Genomic DNA, 12,103 nt, shown 5'->3' on the forward strand with positions numbered 1-12,103 from the left:
TAATAAAAGGCTAATATGCAAATTGACTGAACGGCAGAATGGCCCGTTGCTATGATGCGCACTGGCCACCAGGGGGCAGATGCTCAATGCAGGAGCTGCCCCCTGGTGGTCAGTGCACTTCCATATGGGGAGTGCCACTCAGCCAGAAGCTGGCTCATGGCTGGTCAGCGCAGAGGTGGTGGCAGGAGCCTCTCCCACCTCCGTGGCAGCACTAAGAATGTCCAACTAACAGTTTAGGCCCTATCCCTTGGGGTCCTAAGCCTTTAGTTAGACATCCCCCGAGGGCTCCCTGGATGCCAGAAGGATGTCTGACTGCAAGCTTAGGCCTGATCCCCTGGGGAGTGGGTCTAAGTCAACAGGTGGACATCCCCCAAGGGGTCCTGGACTGAAATGGGCGCAGGCCGGGCTGAGGGACCCCCCCCCCCAGTGCACAAATTTTTGTGCACCGGGCCTCTAGTTTTTATAATAATGTGCTATGTATTTTTTTTGTTAATCCTCACCCAAGGCTATTTTTTTCCATTGATTTTTTAGAGAGAATGAAAGGGAAGGGGAGAGACACACAGAGGGAAACATCGATGTGAGAGAGGCACATCAACTGGTTGCCTCTGGCATGTGTCCTGCCCAGGGGTCAGGGATAGAGCCTACAACAGTGATGGTGAACCTATGACATGCGTGTCAGAGGTGACACGTGAACTCATTTTTTTGGTTTTTTCTTTGTTAAATGGCATTTAAATATATAAAATAAATATCAAACATATAAGTCTTTGTTTTACTATGGTTGCAAATATCAAAAAATTTCTATATGTGACACGGCACCAGAGTTAAGTTAGGGTTTTTCAAAATGCTGACACGCTGAGCTCAAAAGGTTCGCTATCACTGGCCTACAACCAAGGTACATGCCCTTGACCAGACCTGAACCTGTGATCCTTCAGTCCACAGGTCAAACCAAAATATATAATCCACTGAGCCAAACCAACTGGGGCATGTATTTTTTTAATTGTAGACAGTATTACAAATGTCCCCCATTCCCCGATCTTGCCCCCTTGCACCCAACCCCTACCCACCCCAGGCCTTCATCACACTATTGTCTGTATCCATGGACTATGCATATATGCATATATGTTCTTTGGTTAATCTCTTCCCGTCCACCCCAACTTCTTCCCCTCTGAGACCTGTCATTCTGTTACATGCATCAGCAACAGATGCATGTTCATCAGTTTATTTTGTTCATTAGATTCCACATATAGTGAGATCAAGTGATATTTTACTTTATCTGACTGGATTATTTTGCTTAGCAGAGTACTCCCCAGTCCACTCCATGTTGTCTCAAAGGGTAAGAGATCCTTCTTTTTTATAGCTGCATAGTACTCTATTGTGTAAATGTACACAGTTTTTTAATCCATTTATCTATTGATGGGCACTTGGGCTGTTTCTAGATCTTAGCTATTGTAAATAATGCTTCTATGAACATAGGGGTGCATATATATTTTCAGATTGGTGTTTCTGGCTTCTTAGGATATTGGAATCACTAGGTCAAATGGCAGTAAAATGGGAGAGGACCTGAATAGACACTTCTCCAAAGAGGACATACAAATGGCCAAGAGACATATGGAAAAATGCTCAACATCACTAATTATCCTGTAGTGACCTTCTTTGTCTCTTTTATGGCCTTTGTTTTAAAGTCTCCTCTGTCATATATAAGTATTGCTACCCTAGCTTTTTTTTTTTTTATTTCTATTTGCATTGAAATTTTTTCTATCCTTTTCATTTTTATCCTGTGGGAGTCTTTTGTTCTGAGGTGGGTCTCTTATAGACAATATATACATATATATATATATATATATATATATATATATATATATATATCATGTTTTCTTATCCATTCAGCTACCCTATATCTTTTTTATTGGAGCATTTAATCAATTTACATTTAATGTTAATATTGACTAGAGGCCCGGTGCACAAAATTTGTTCACAGGTAGGGTCTGTAGGCCTGGCCGGTGATCAGGGCCTATCAGGGCCTTCTGGCTGTCGGCCAGGGCTTCCTTCCTTCCCCTAGCTGCCAGCTGCCAGCCAGGGCCTTCCTTCATTCCGCGCCACCCCATAGTGGTCAGTGCACATCATAGTGAGTGGTCAAACTCCTGGTCGGTCAAACTCCTGAAGGGAACAATTTGCATATTAGCCTTTTATTATATAGGATAGGTACTTATTTATTGCCATTTTTATTCTCTATGCCTCTGTTCCTTTCTCTCTTTCTTTTTTTTTAAAATATATTTTATTGATTTTTTACAGAGAGGAAGGGAGAGAGATAGAGAGTTAGAAACATCGATGAGAGAGAAACATCGATCAGCTGCTTCCTACACATCTCCCACTGGGGATGTGCCCGCAACCCAGGTACATGCCCTTGACCGAAATCGAACCTGGGACCTTTCAGTCCGCAGGCCGACACTCTATCCACTGAGCCAAACCAGTTTCGGCTCCTTTCTCTCTTTCAATTTCTTCTTCTTACAGCAGTCCCTTTAATATTTCTTGCAATGCTGGTTTGGTGATAATAAACTCTTTTAGCCTTTTTCTGTCTGCAGAGCTCTTTATTTCACCTTCAATTTTGAATGATAGCCTTGCTGGATAGAGTAGTCTTGGTTTCAGATCCTTGCTTTTCATTACTTTGAATACTTCATGCCATTCCCTTTGGCCTGTAGTGTCTGTTGAGAAATCAGCTGACAGTCTAATGGGATCTGCCTTTTAGGTAACTGACTGCTCTCTCTTGCTGGCCTTAAGATTCTCCTGGTCTTTAACATGTGCCATTTTTATTATTATGATGTGTCTTGGTTCATCTTAATTGGGACTCTCTGTGCTTCCTGAACCTGTATGACTTTTTCCTTCACCAGATTAGGGAAATTTTCCGTCATTATTTCTTCAAACAGGTTCTCTATCCTTTGCTCACTTGTTCTCCCTCTGTTACTCCTATGATGCCGATGTTGTTGTTTCATGCTGTCCCAAAGTTTCCTTAAATTATCCTTATGCTTTTAAATTATTTCTTCTCTTTGCTGCTGTGAGTGATTTTTTTTCTACACTGTTTTCTAATTTGCTGATTCAATCTTCAGCTTCCTCTTATTCTTTATTTCTTCCAGTGTATTCTTTATTTCAGCTGTGCCATTCTTCATTTCTGATTGGTTGTTTTTCATGGTTTCTATGTCCCTTTTCATGCTGTTGGGTATTCTTAAAACTATTAATTTGAACTCTGTTTCTGATAAATTGCTTGCCTCTATTTCCTTTAGCTCTTTTTCTGGTGATTCCTCCTGTGCTTTCATTTGGGTCATGTTTCTTTGTCTCCCCATTTCTGTGTATTGGATAGGACTGCTATAACTCCCCATCTTGGTGTGGTGGCCTTCTGTAGTGGGTGTCTTGTGGGACCCAGTGGTGTAGTCTCTTTAATCTTCTGAGATGGGTACTCATGGAATGTCCCTTGTATGGCTTATGTGGGCCCTCCTGTTGTATTTGGGTCTTAATTGCTGTTGACACATTCAGGCTGGCTGACTGTGAGGCTCAACACTGACCCCTTTTGACAACTGTTATACAAGTGCTGACAGAACAAAACCAGGCAAAACAAGACCAAACTGAAAACAATGTGAAAACAAACAAACAAAAAAACACAAACCACCACCAACAAAAACAACCACAAATAATAATAATAAATAGAATACTAAAAGACAAAAGAGCAAAAGAATTAGAGATGAAAAAAAAGAAACCAAAAAGGAGAACATGAAAGAAGGAAGAGGAAAGAGAAAGAATAAGAATATAAAAAAGAAAACAATAACTACAATAATAATTTTAAAAATAATAATAATAAATAAAATATATAATAGGAACAGAAAAATAGGGAGAAAAAAACAAAGGTAAAAAATGAAAAAAGAGGAAAAAACCAGAATATATGGAAAGAGAAATAAAAGACATGAAAGGAAAAGAAGGAAAAAACTAAAAGAAAATGAAATACAAAAGAAAAAAATAAAAAAAGTTAAAAAGATAAAATAATAAAAATAAGTGGAGTTAGTCTCCGCTGACTTGGGGGCTCACTGTGATTACCCTTTGGGTCTGCTATTTGTGGAACTCGCTGGATTTTACTCCGATGCTGTCTCAGTCTGGCCTCTTGGTGTGCGTGTCTGGGCCTCCCAGAGGTTCTCTGGTGCAAGCCAATGAGAGTTGCTGTCTCTGCCTGGCCCTTGGCAACCTGTCTGAAGCTCATCAGTGCAGAGCCCCAACTAGTCTGGTGGGCAGGGCTTCCATAGCCGAGGCTGGGTCTTCTTGGGGTCTCATACATTGAATGCCCCTGTTCGCAGCTTCTCTCCCTTCCCCCACAGAACTGGGCTCTGCGGTGGTTTCCAAGACCTGGCCGGTTTGGTTTAAACAGACTTGTACTGCGGGTGGTGCCCATAGCTTGTAGCAGGGGGGAAGGGCACTTTCTCTCCTTCCTAGGACTGTGCTGGCTGAACTCCCTGGGGAGCTCAGCTCGGTTCCCCCTAATGCAGCTGAAGGGCCCAGGACATGGCCGTCTATCTCCCAGTCCATAGCCCATTCCGGTTGCAATGCCTCAGCTCTGTTTGGCTTCCTGGTACCTCCTCGCTGACACACCAAGCAGGAGGGGCTAAAAATATAAAATCAGCCTGGCATGGCACTCCAGTCTTTCAGCGTGTCTGACCCTCGCTCGGAGGGGCCTCCACCCAGTTTCCCACCGGCCAAATAGCTGAGTCCTTTGCACCCTCAGACCCAGTCGTAGGAGTACAAATTTTCAGCCCAGAGGCCTTCCCCTTTGCCGGGTCGCAGAAGAATGGGGAAGACCCAGCTGTTCTGCAGGTGGGGGTAGGTTTGCTACCCGTGTGCTCAAGTTGTGCAAGACTGATCGTCTTTCCCAAGCCACGCTGTCCAGCCCCCTTCCACTTTGCCCAAAGTTCTCCCGGAGAGCAAAGGGCTGCTCAGATTCACTGCTGGGTGTACCAAATAGATCCCTCCGCCAGCCCCAATCTTTGCCACGTGGTCCCTCCCTCACACGTGAATTGCAAGGATCTTCCCAGGCTGATGTTGTAAGAAAGAAATCCTTCTTTGCCTGGGATGGTGTGGTCTGAGACTTCCAGGTGGACCGGCCCGAATCCCCACTGATTCCCACTGCCCAATCGACATGGGCTCCCCTTTCCTTCTCTGTTGCTCTGGATTGGGGATCCCTGTGTGGGGCTGAGAATCCACCTCCCGGGGGATGGGGAGGTGGAGGTGGTGGTGGCTCTGCCGCTGCACCTTCCCCGCCCTGCCTGCCCCACATTGCGCAGGTGTGCGAACTGACTCACCCTCTCCATGTTCCCTTCTGTCCTTTCTCCACATTCCCTGCCTACAGTATTTCAGACCAGCTACACTTCAGCTGTTTTTTTTTTAAGCCAAGTTTAGCTGCAAGACTGGTCTGATGTTGGGAACAAGTGGACGGGCTGTACTATGTATTTTTGTAAGGTAACTCAAATCTTCCTTCTTGAAAATCAATCATTTGTCTATGTGAAACTCCAATGTCACTCATAAGGAGTTGGCCCCCTCACCAATTCGAACTGCTGTCATTTTTGTTGGCTTCACAAGTTTGATAAAATATAAATTAGAAGCATTTATTTCATTGCTGGTTTCATTTTGGAAACAATGACTAATAATATTAAAAGTTGAAGCAACAACATGTTCTTTGGAAAAAAATTAATATAACATGCTCTACAGTATTTTGTGATTATTGGCTTTATTAACATAGCACAATTAATCTTAGATATAAAAATGTTTAATTAACTATGTGATTATTACAAGTTAAAATTTATTCTCTGTTCCCTATATTGCCATTTAACTGGAAAAATAAATCAACAACTAAATCTTGCCATCTTACAATCAATTTGAAGTCGGTTGTTTAGGAATAACAATATAAAAGAAATTGTAGACTGGAATGTATTAAATTTTATCAAAACAAAAAGGTTTAATCCAGTCTGGCTCATAAAGCTAGAAAATAATGTTTATGATTTTTGAAAATTCATTGGAACTTTTTCCCTAAGCTGGTCCCTTTGGGATACATTTTCTTGAGTTCTACCAACGACTGCCACAGTAACAGTCCTGGGATCAGAACCCACACACTATTGAAAAATGCCAGGTAGACCCAAAAGTAGAGCCAATTGTTGGTGTTGAGGTTGGGGCTTCCCATAAGCCACTCCGGGGAGAAAGTCATCCACCCGCCATACAATTCACACACGCACAGAGTAATCTGTATGAAGTGCCTGTTAAAGAGAAAGAAACTAGGGATGAAACCGCCAGCTCGGCACCCTGAGTGATGACAGCATCAACACAGTCTTCCAGGACAGAAAACCTCTCTGAAGGTGGACTTCAGCTTCCATGTGGTGCTCCTTTACAGGGCAAGTCAATCTAATCAATGAAGACCCACGTTTTCCTTGAAGAAGCAGCACTGTCCTCTCTAGAAGACTATTCTCAGAGTTCAATAAGGTCTCTCGGGTATCCTCTTCTATTCTTAGGGAGATTCAATGAGACCTGGATGTGAATCTCTTTGTGAGCTACAATTTCACCTGTTGTAAAAGGGATAACAGTCCCTTTCTCACATAACCTTTTGGAGATATATGAGATATGGTCCAGCCAGTGTGGCTCAGTGGTCGAGCATCGACCTGTGAACCAAGAGATCACGGTTCAATTCCCTGTCAGGGCACATGCCTGGGTTGCAGGCTTGATCCCCAGTGTGGGGTACGCAGGAGGCAGCCAATCAATGATTCTCTCTTATCATTGATGTTTCTATTTCTCTCTCCTTCTCCCTTCCTCTCTGAAATAATAAATATATATATATATATATTTTAAAATATGAGTATTATTAAAAAATGAGACATGTAGATAAAAGGCTGAGCACCTTGCCTGGCACAAAGTAAATACTCAACAATGCAGATATTATAAATGTTTGAAATAATAAACAAATGGGTGCATGTAGTAAGTCTACAATCAAGACTCTGGAGTCAAAGACATGTCAAGGTACCGAGGAGAAATTTAATTTTTTCTGCTGAGAATCTATGTAAAATTGTGTGGGGGAAAAGTGGATTAAATGACCCTTGAGGTCTCTTTCAAATCTGAAATTTTATGAGGAAGCTTTAAATAAATAAAACTTATTCAATACAAGACAGTAGAACACTGAATGTAACTGCACCTCCTGACGTTGTTTCAGGGAATCATCCCCAGGTTAGCAATCTATTTACCCCAGGTCACTCTGTCCTTAAGGAGGAAAGGAAGGAAAAGGGAGGAAGGGTGGTTGAAAGTCTCAGAGTCTGACTGATGGATGGTGAGTCATCCACCTTTCTCCTTCCTCTCCCCATGCTTCTGCCTTCCTCATATCCTCAATACCCTAGAAAGATTTCTTACTTATCTGGCATGTCTAACTCAGAATCACACAAGAGAATGTACTTTGTAGCAAGTGGAATAGGAGTTTTCTAGAGTGATTTGGGGATGGGGGAGAGGATGGAAATATTACCCTATCCTCCAGAATATCGGTGCAAATCATCCAGTGCTGCTAACACCAGGCTTGCCTATATAGTGCCTCAATCATATTTCTCAGATGTTTTATTTTGAACTGTTTGAAATGGTCCTACTGGCACCATGATCCTTATCTAATAAGAAACAATTTTTGTTTCTACTCTACTTTTTGTCTGACAAAGAAAGAAATGTGATCATAATCTCCTTTAAATGTCACGTAAGCATTGGGACTGCTAATGTTTCTCCTCTTTACTTACCGATAATATTTCTCTTTGACTATGGCGTACATGAGGACCAATGCCAGAGACCCATCCAGGACAACAGTCAGAATTTCCACAGACACAATGGTTGGGTCAAAATTAACCCATCTTGCATCAGCTTTGCCATATTCTTTCCCTAAAAACAAAGCACACTTTGTTACTTATCCTTTTTATGACAGTCAATGGAAATGACCCTTTCCCCCCCTCCCCACCTTTAGGATGAGATAAAAGGAATAGCTACCATTCTCTCTGCATTCTTCAGAATGCCTTAGTGGACGGCAAGAGAAGCCCTGAGACGAAATGCATTTGCCACCTAACACAAGTAACAATAACAATATTGTTATACTAGAGGCCCGGTGCACAAAATCCGTGCACTGGGGGTGGGGGTGGGGTCCCTCAGCCAAGCCTGTGGCCTCTCACAGTCTGGGACCCCTCGCTCCTTACCACCCACCTGCTTGCTGCTCCCTACTGTTCAGCTCGCTGCTCCTTAGTGCTGCCACGGAGGTTGCCGCCACCTCCACTGCACTTGCCAGCCATGAGCCCGGCTTCTGGCTGAGTGGCGCTCCCACTGTGGGAGCACACTGACCACCAGGGGGCAGCTCCTACGTTGAGCATCTGCCCCCTGGTGGTCAGTTCATAGCGACCAGTCATTCCACCGTTCGGTCGATTTGCATATTAGGGTTTTATTATATAGGATTGTTAAAATAATTTACAGTCTGCAAAGTGTTTTCACATGTGTGCCCTCTTTGCCCCCCCTTTCCATTATAAGTAGCAGAATTCTATATTAATTCAACATAATCAGATTTTGCAAAGACAATCCTATATAATAAAGAGGCGATATGCAAATTGACCATCACTCCAACACACAAGATGGCCACCACAAGATGGCCAGCAGGGGAGGGCAGTTGTGGGTGATCAGGCCTGCAGGGGAGGGCAGTTGGGGGGGACCCAGGCCTGCAGGGGAGGGCAATTGGGGGGGACCAGGCCTGCAGGGGAGGGCAATTGGGGGGGACCAGGCCTGCAGGGGAGGGCAGTTGGGGGCAACCAGGCTGGCAGGGGAGTGGTTAGGGGGTAATCAGGCTGGCAGGCAGAAGCGGTTAGGGGTAATCAGGCAGGCAAGCAGACGAGCGGTTGGGAGCCAGCAGTCCCGGATTGTGAGAGGAATCTCAGATTGGAGAGGGTGCAGGATGGGCTGAGGGACACACCCCCATGCACAAATTTCATGCACCGGGCCTCTAGTCTTTAATAATTATCTTGTAAATACAATATAATTCCTTACTTTAAAATTTAAATATAAGGTCTGTAAGTATAATTTAAATATCGGAAAGTTATTATTAAGGATATGTTTATTAATAATTGAAGGAAATTAAGGGCTGAAGTGGACAGAAGGAAAGGGAGGGGAATAATACAGCCTGGACTACAGAATGAATCCAAAATGGACAAAAGAGGCATTTCAGTTTGCTACAGGGACAGATTCACTAATAACTACCACCAAATCCTCAATTGTGCAGATGGGGGAGTGGGCATGCCCTAAGAAATTTTCCAGACCCTGCTGTCAAGATGGTTCTTTAGAAATCACCATGAGGTGTGCAAGCCTTTAGAGTCAGACTGAGAGCCAGGCACTGGGTGAGGCCATATTCCCCTTCCTCCCTCCTTTCTTTTTTTTACCTTCCTTCTTTCTTTCTCTCTTTCCCTCCCTCCTCCCCCCCTCTGTTCCTCTCTCCTTTCTTGACACTCTCTCTCTCTCTCTCTCTTTCTCTCTGTAAAATATTCTGGTCCTAAGATCTCAAATAATCAAAGTAAAAAAACCAAACGTTCCCACTTCTCTCCATTTAAATCTGTTCTCGCATTATTTAAAAAAGGTATGAATGGTCAAAAATTAGCAGCATGTTCTGATTGGGCTGAGCCGCACAAAGCCCTAGTCCAGTGGTTCTCAACCTTCCTAATGCCGCGACCCTTTAATACAGCTCCTCATGTTGTGGTGACCCAACCATAAAATTATTTTCGTTGCTACTTCATAACTGTAATTTTGCTACTGTTATGAATTGTAATGTAAATATCTGATATGCAGGATGTATTTTCACTGTTACAAATTGAACATAATTAAAGCATAGTGATTAGTCACAAAAACAATATGTAATTATATACGTGTTTTCCGATGGTCTTAGACGACCACTGTGAAAGGGTCGTTCGACCCCCAAAGGGGTCGTGACCCACAGGTTGAGAACCGTTGCCCTAGTCTCTTACTGGCCAGAGTTAGGATCCATTGGGGGCCAGGGACAAAAGGGTTCTAATGAAGGGCTATTCTGAGAGAAGGGATGGCCAGGAAACAGGATTAGCTATTTAATGGAATAACACACAGACACAGCAGGCCAGGCAGCGCCTGTCAGCTTGTCCTCAGCCAACTGCCAGCTATGAACTAACTAGAAAACAACATAATAGTGAAAGCAAAAAATTTTCCTCTAAATTTAAACATATATACAATAGGCAAAATGTACCCTCTATGCATCCAAAAATCTAAGAAAACATCACAAGTAAAATGTCAATGCTTTAGGATCTAAGAGGTTAGTGGGTGTTTAGACATTCAGAAATATAACACCATTCATTCATTCTTTAATTCAACAAATCTTTTGGAGCACACGGAAGGTTCTGTGCCAGCAACGACTGGGACACAACGCCTGCTGCAAGTGGCTCACGTTTAGTGAGGTCAAGCCATGCAATGAGTGATGGTGACAGAGTGTGGGCACATGGAGGAAGTGGCAGCTAAGCCAGACGAGGGAGGTGAGGTGTTTTGATCACTGCCTCTCACCTTGTGGGTGAGGGAAGGATTCCCCCCTAGCGTCATGGGGATGACATAGTACACTACACATGACGCTGGGCAGGTGAGACTGATGGCCGATTCTTAGCCACATGCACTCCCAGCCTGGGGAGGAGGGCACTGCGTCATGCGGGCCGTGTGGGGCTGCACTTGGAAATGGAATGACAAGGAGGGGCTGGCAGAGGCAGGCTGTGTAGTAACAAGAGGATGGAATGACCTCTGGTCCCTGTGGCAGGAGGTGATTGCCCGTTTGAATAATTCCGAGGGCTGGCAGGGAACGGAAGCCCACTACTCAGGGATGGTAGGCACTGTGCCTGGTCCCCGCCACATAGAAGGTCGTTTGGCTGAGGGGCCTGATATGAGAAAGCAGGGTGGGGAAGGGACTTGCAGGTAGGCCATTTGGGGCCCTCTGGATTTTACCAGATGTCAAGGCACACATGACACTGGACCTTCATTTCAGGCCTTACCCCACACGGGGTGACTCCCGAACTGGGCGAAGGGGAAGGGTATGTCAGGGAGAAGCATGTGCAAAAGCCTGGAGCTGAGAGAACGTGGTGTGTCTAAACCTATATTTAATTCAGCAAAACTGAAGAATACTTCGGGAAGGGGGCGGAGGAAGCGGGGAGCCAAGGTTAATGCTGAGCGGAAGGCAGGGAGTTGGACAGTAAAAGCAGGCCTTGCTACCTATCTGTCCCAGCATATCAAGCCTCTGGTATCTCCTCATCTACTGCTTAACCTTAACCATGTCTTTGCTGGTTAATTACAGCATTAACAAGCCTAATGCTGTGATCATTACCACTTACTTGGTGACTGGCTGCCAGGTTTAGAGGAAAGGATGCACACGGAAGGCTGGAGTAGGTCTCCCGGACCCAAGCCACAGCCATGCCCTTCCCACAGAGCGGAGGTTCGGAGGTGATAGGGGCAACAAAGACTTTCTGACTCCTCTGAGCTTCTTCTCAACAGGGCCTCGAACTTGGGCTTTGTCCTTGGCCTTAGTCGTTTTAGCAAGAGCGGCAGAGTCAGTTTAGTAAAAGTCCCCCTTCTTGGTATCTTTCTGTTCCAGTTTTATTGATACAGTTGGCACACAGCGCTGTGGAAGTGTAAGTGTACAGCATAATGACCTGACTTACCTATGTTGTGAGATGATTAGCATCCCTCATCTCATATAGATTGAAAAAAAGAAAAAAATGACTTTTTGTTTTTTCCCTGTGATGAAAACTCTTAGGATTGACTTACTGTCTTAACAACTTACAGCAGTGTTAACTATAGACATCGCATTGTACACTACATACTTAGTACTATTTAACTTGCAACTGGAAGTTTGTATCTTTTGATCACCTTCGTCCAATTCTCCCACCCTCTACCCCCTGCCCCTGGTAACCACAAATGTGATCTCTTTTCCTGGGAGTTTGGATTTGTTTATTTGTTTGTTTTTTAGATTCCACGTAAAAGTGAGATCATACAGTATGTGTCTTTTTCTGTCTGACTTATT

At 44.0% G+C, this 12,103-nt stretch overlaps 1 protein-coding gene across 1 annotated transcript; it reads right to left on the reverse strand.

The window, feature by feature from the left end:
* Window positions 1-5,744: 5,744 nt before the first annotated feature.
* On the reverse strand, window positions 5,745-11,884 carry EBPL (emopamil binding protein like). The gene is made up of 5 exons (XM_023749118.1): window positions 11,864-11,884; window positions 11,415-11,661; window positions 8,035-8,106; window positions 7,791-7,929; window positions 5,745-6,284 (listed from the first exon to the last, which is right to left on the reverse strand). Exons 1-5 carry the CDS (start codon window positions 11,882-11,884, stop codon window positions 6,044-6,046), a joined length of 720 nt encoding a protein of 239 aa, XP_023604886.1. The 3' UTR covers window positions 5,745-6,043.
* Between the last annotated feature and the right edge of the window lie 219 nt (window positions 11,885-12,103).

Source organism: Myotis lucifugus, unplaced genomic scaffold, assembly GCF_000147115.1.
Source record: "Myotis lucifugus unplaced genomic scaffold, Myoluc2.0 scaffold_7, whole genome shotgun sequence".
In the NCBI taxonomy this organism is placed as follows: domain Eukaryota; kingdom Metazoa; phylum Chordata; class Mammalia; order Chiroptera; family Vespertilionidae; genus Myotis; species Myotis lucifugus.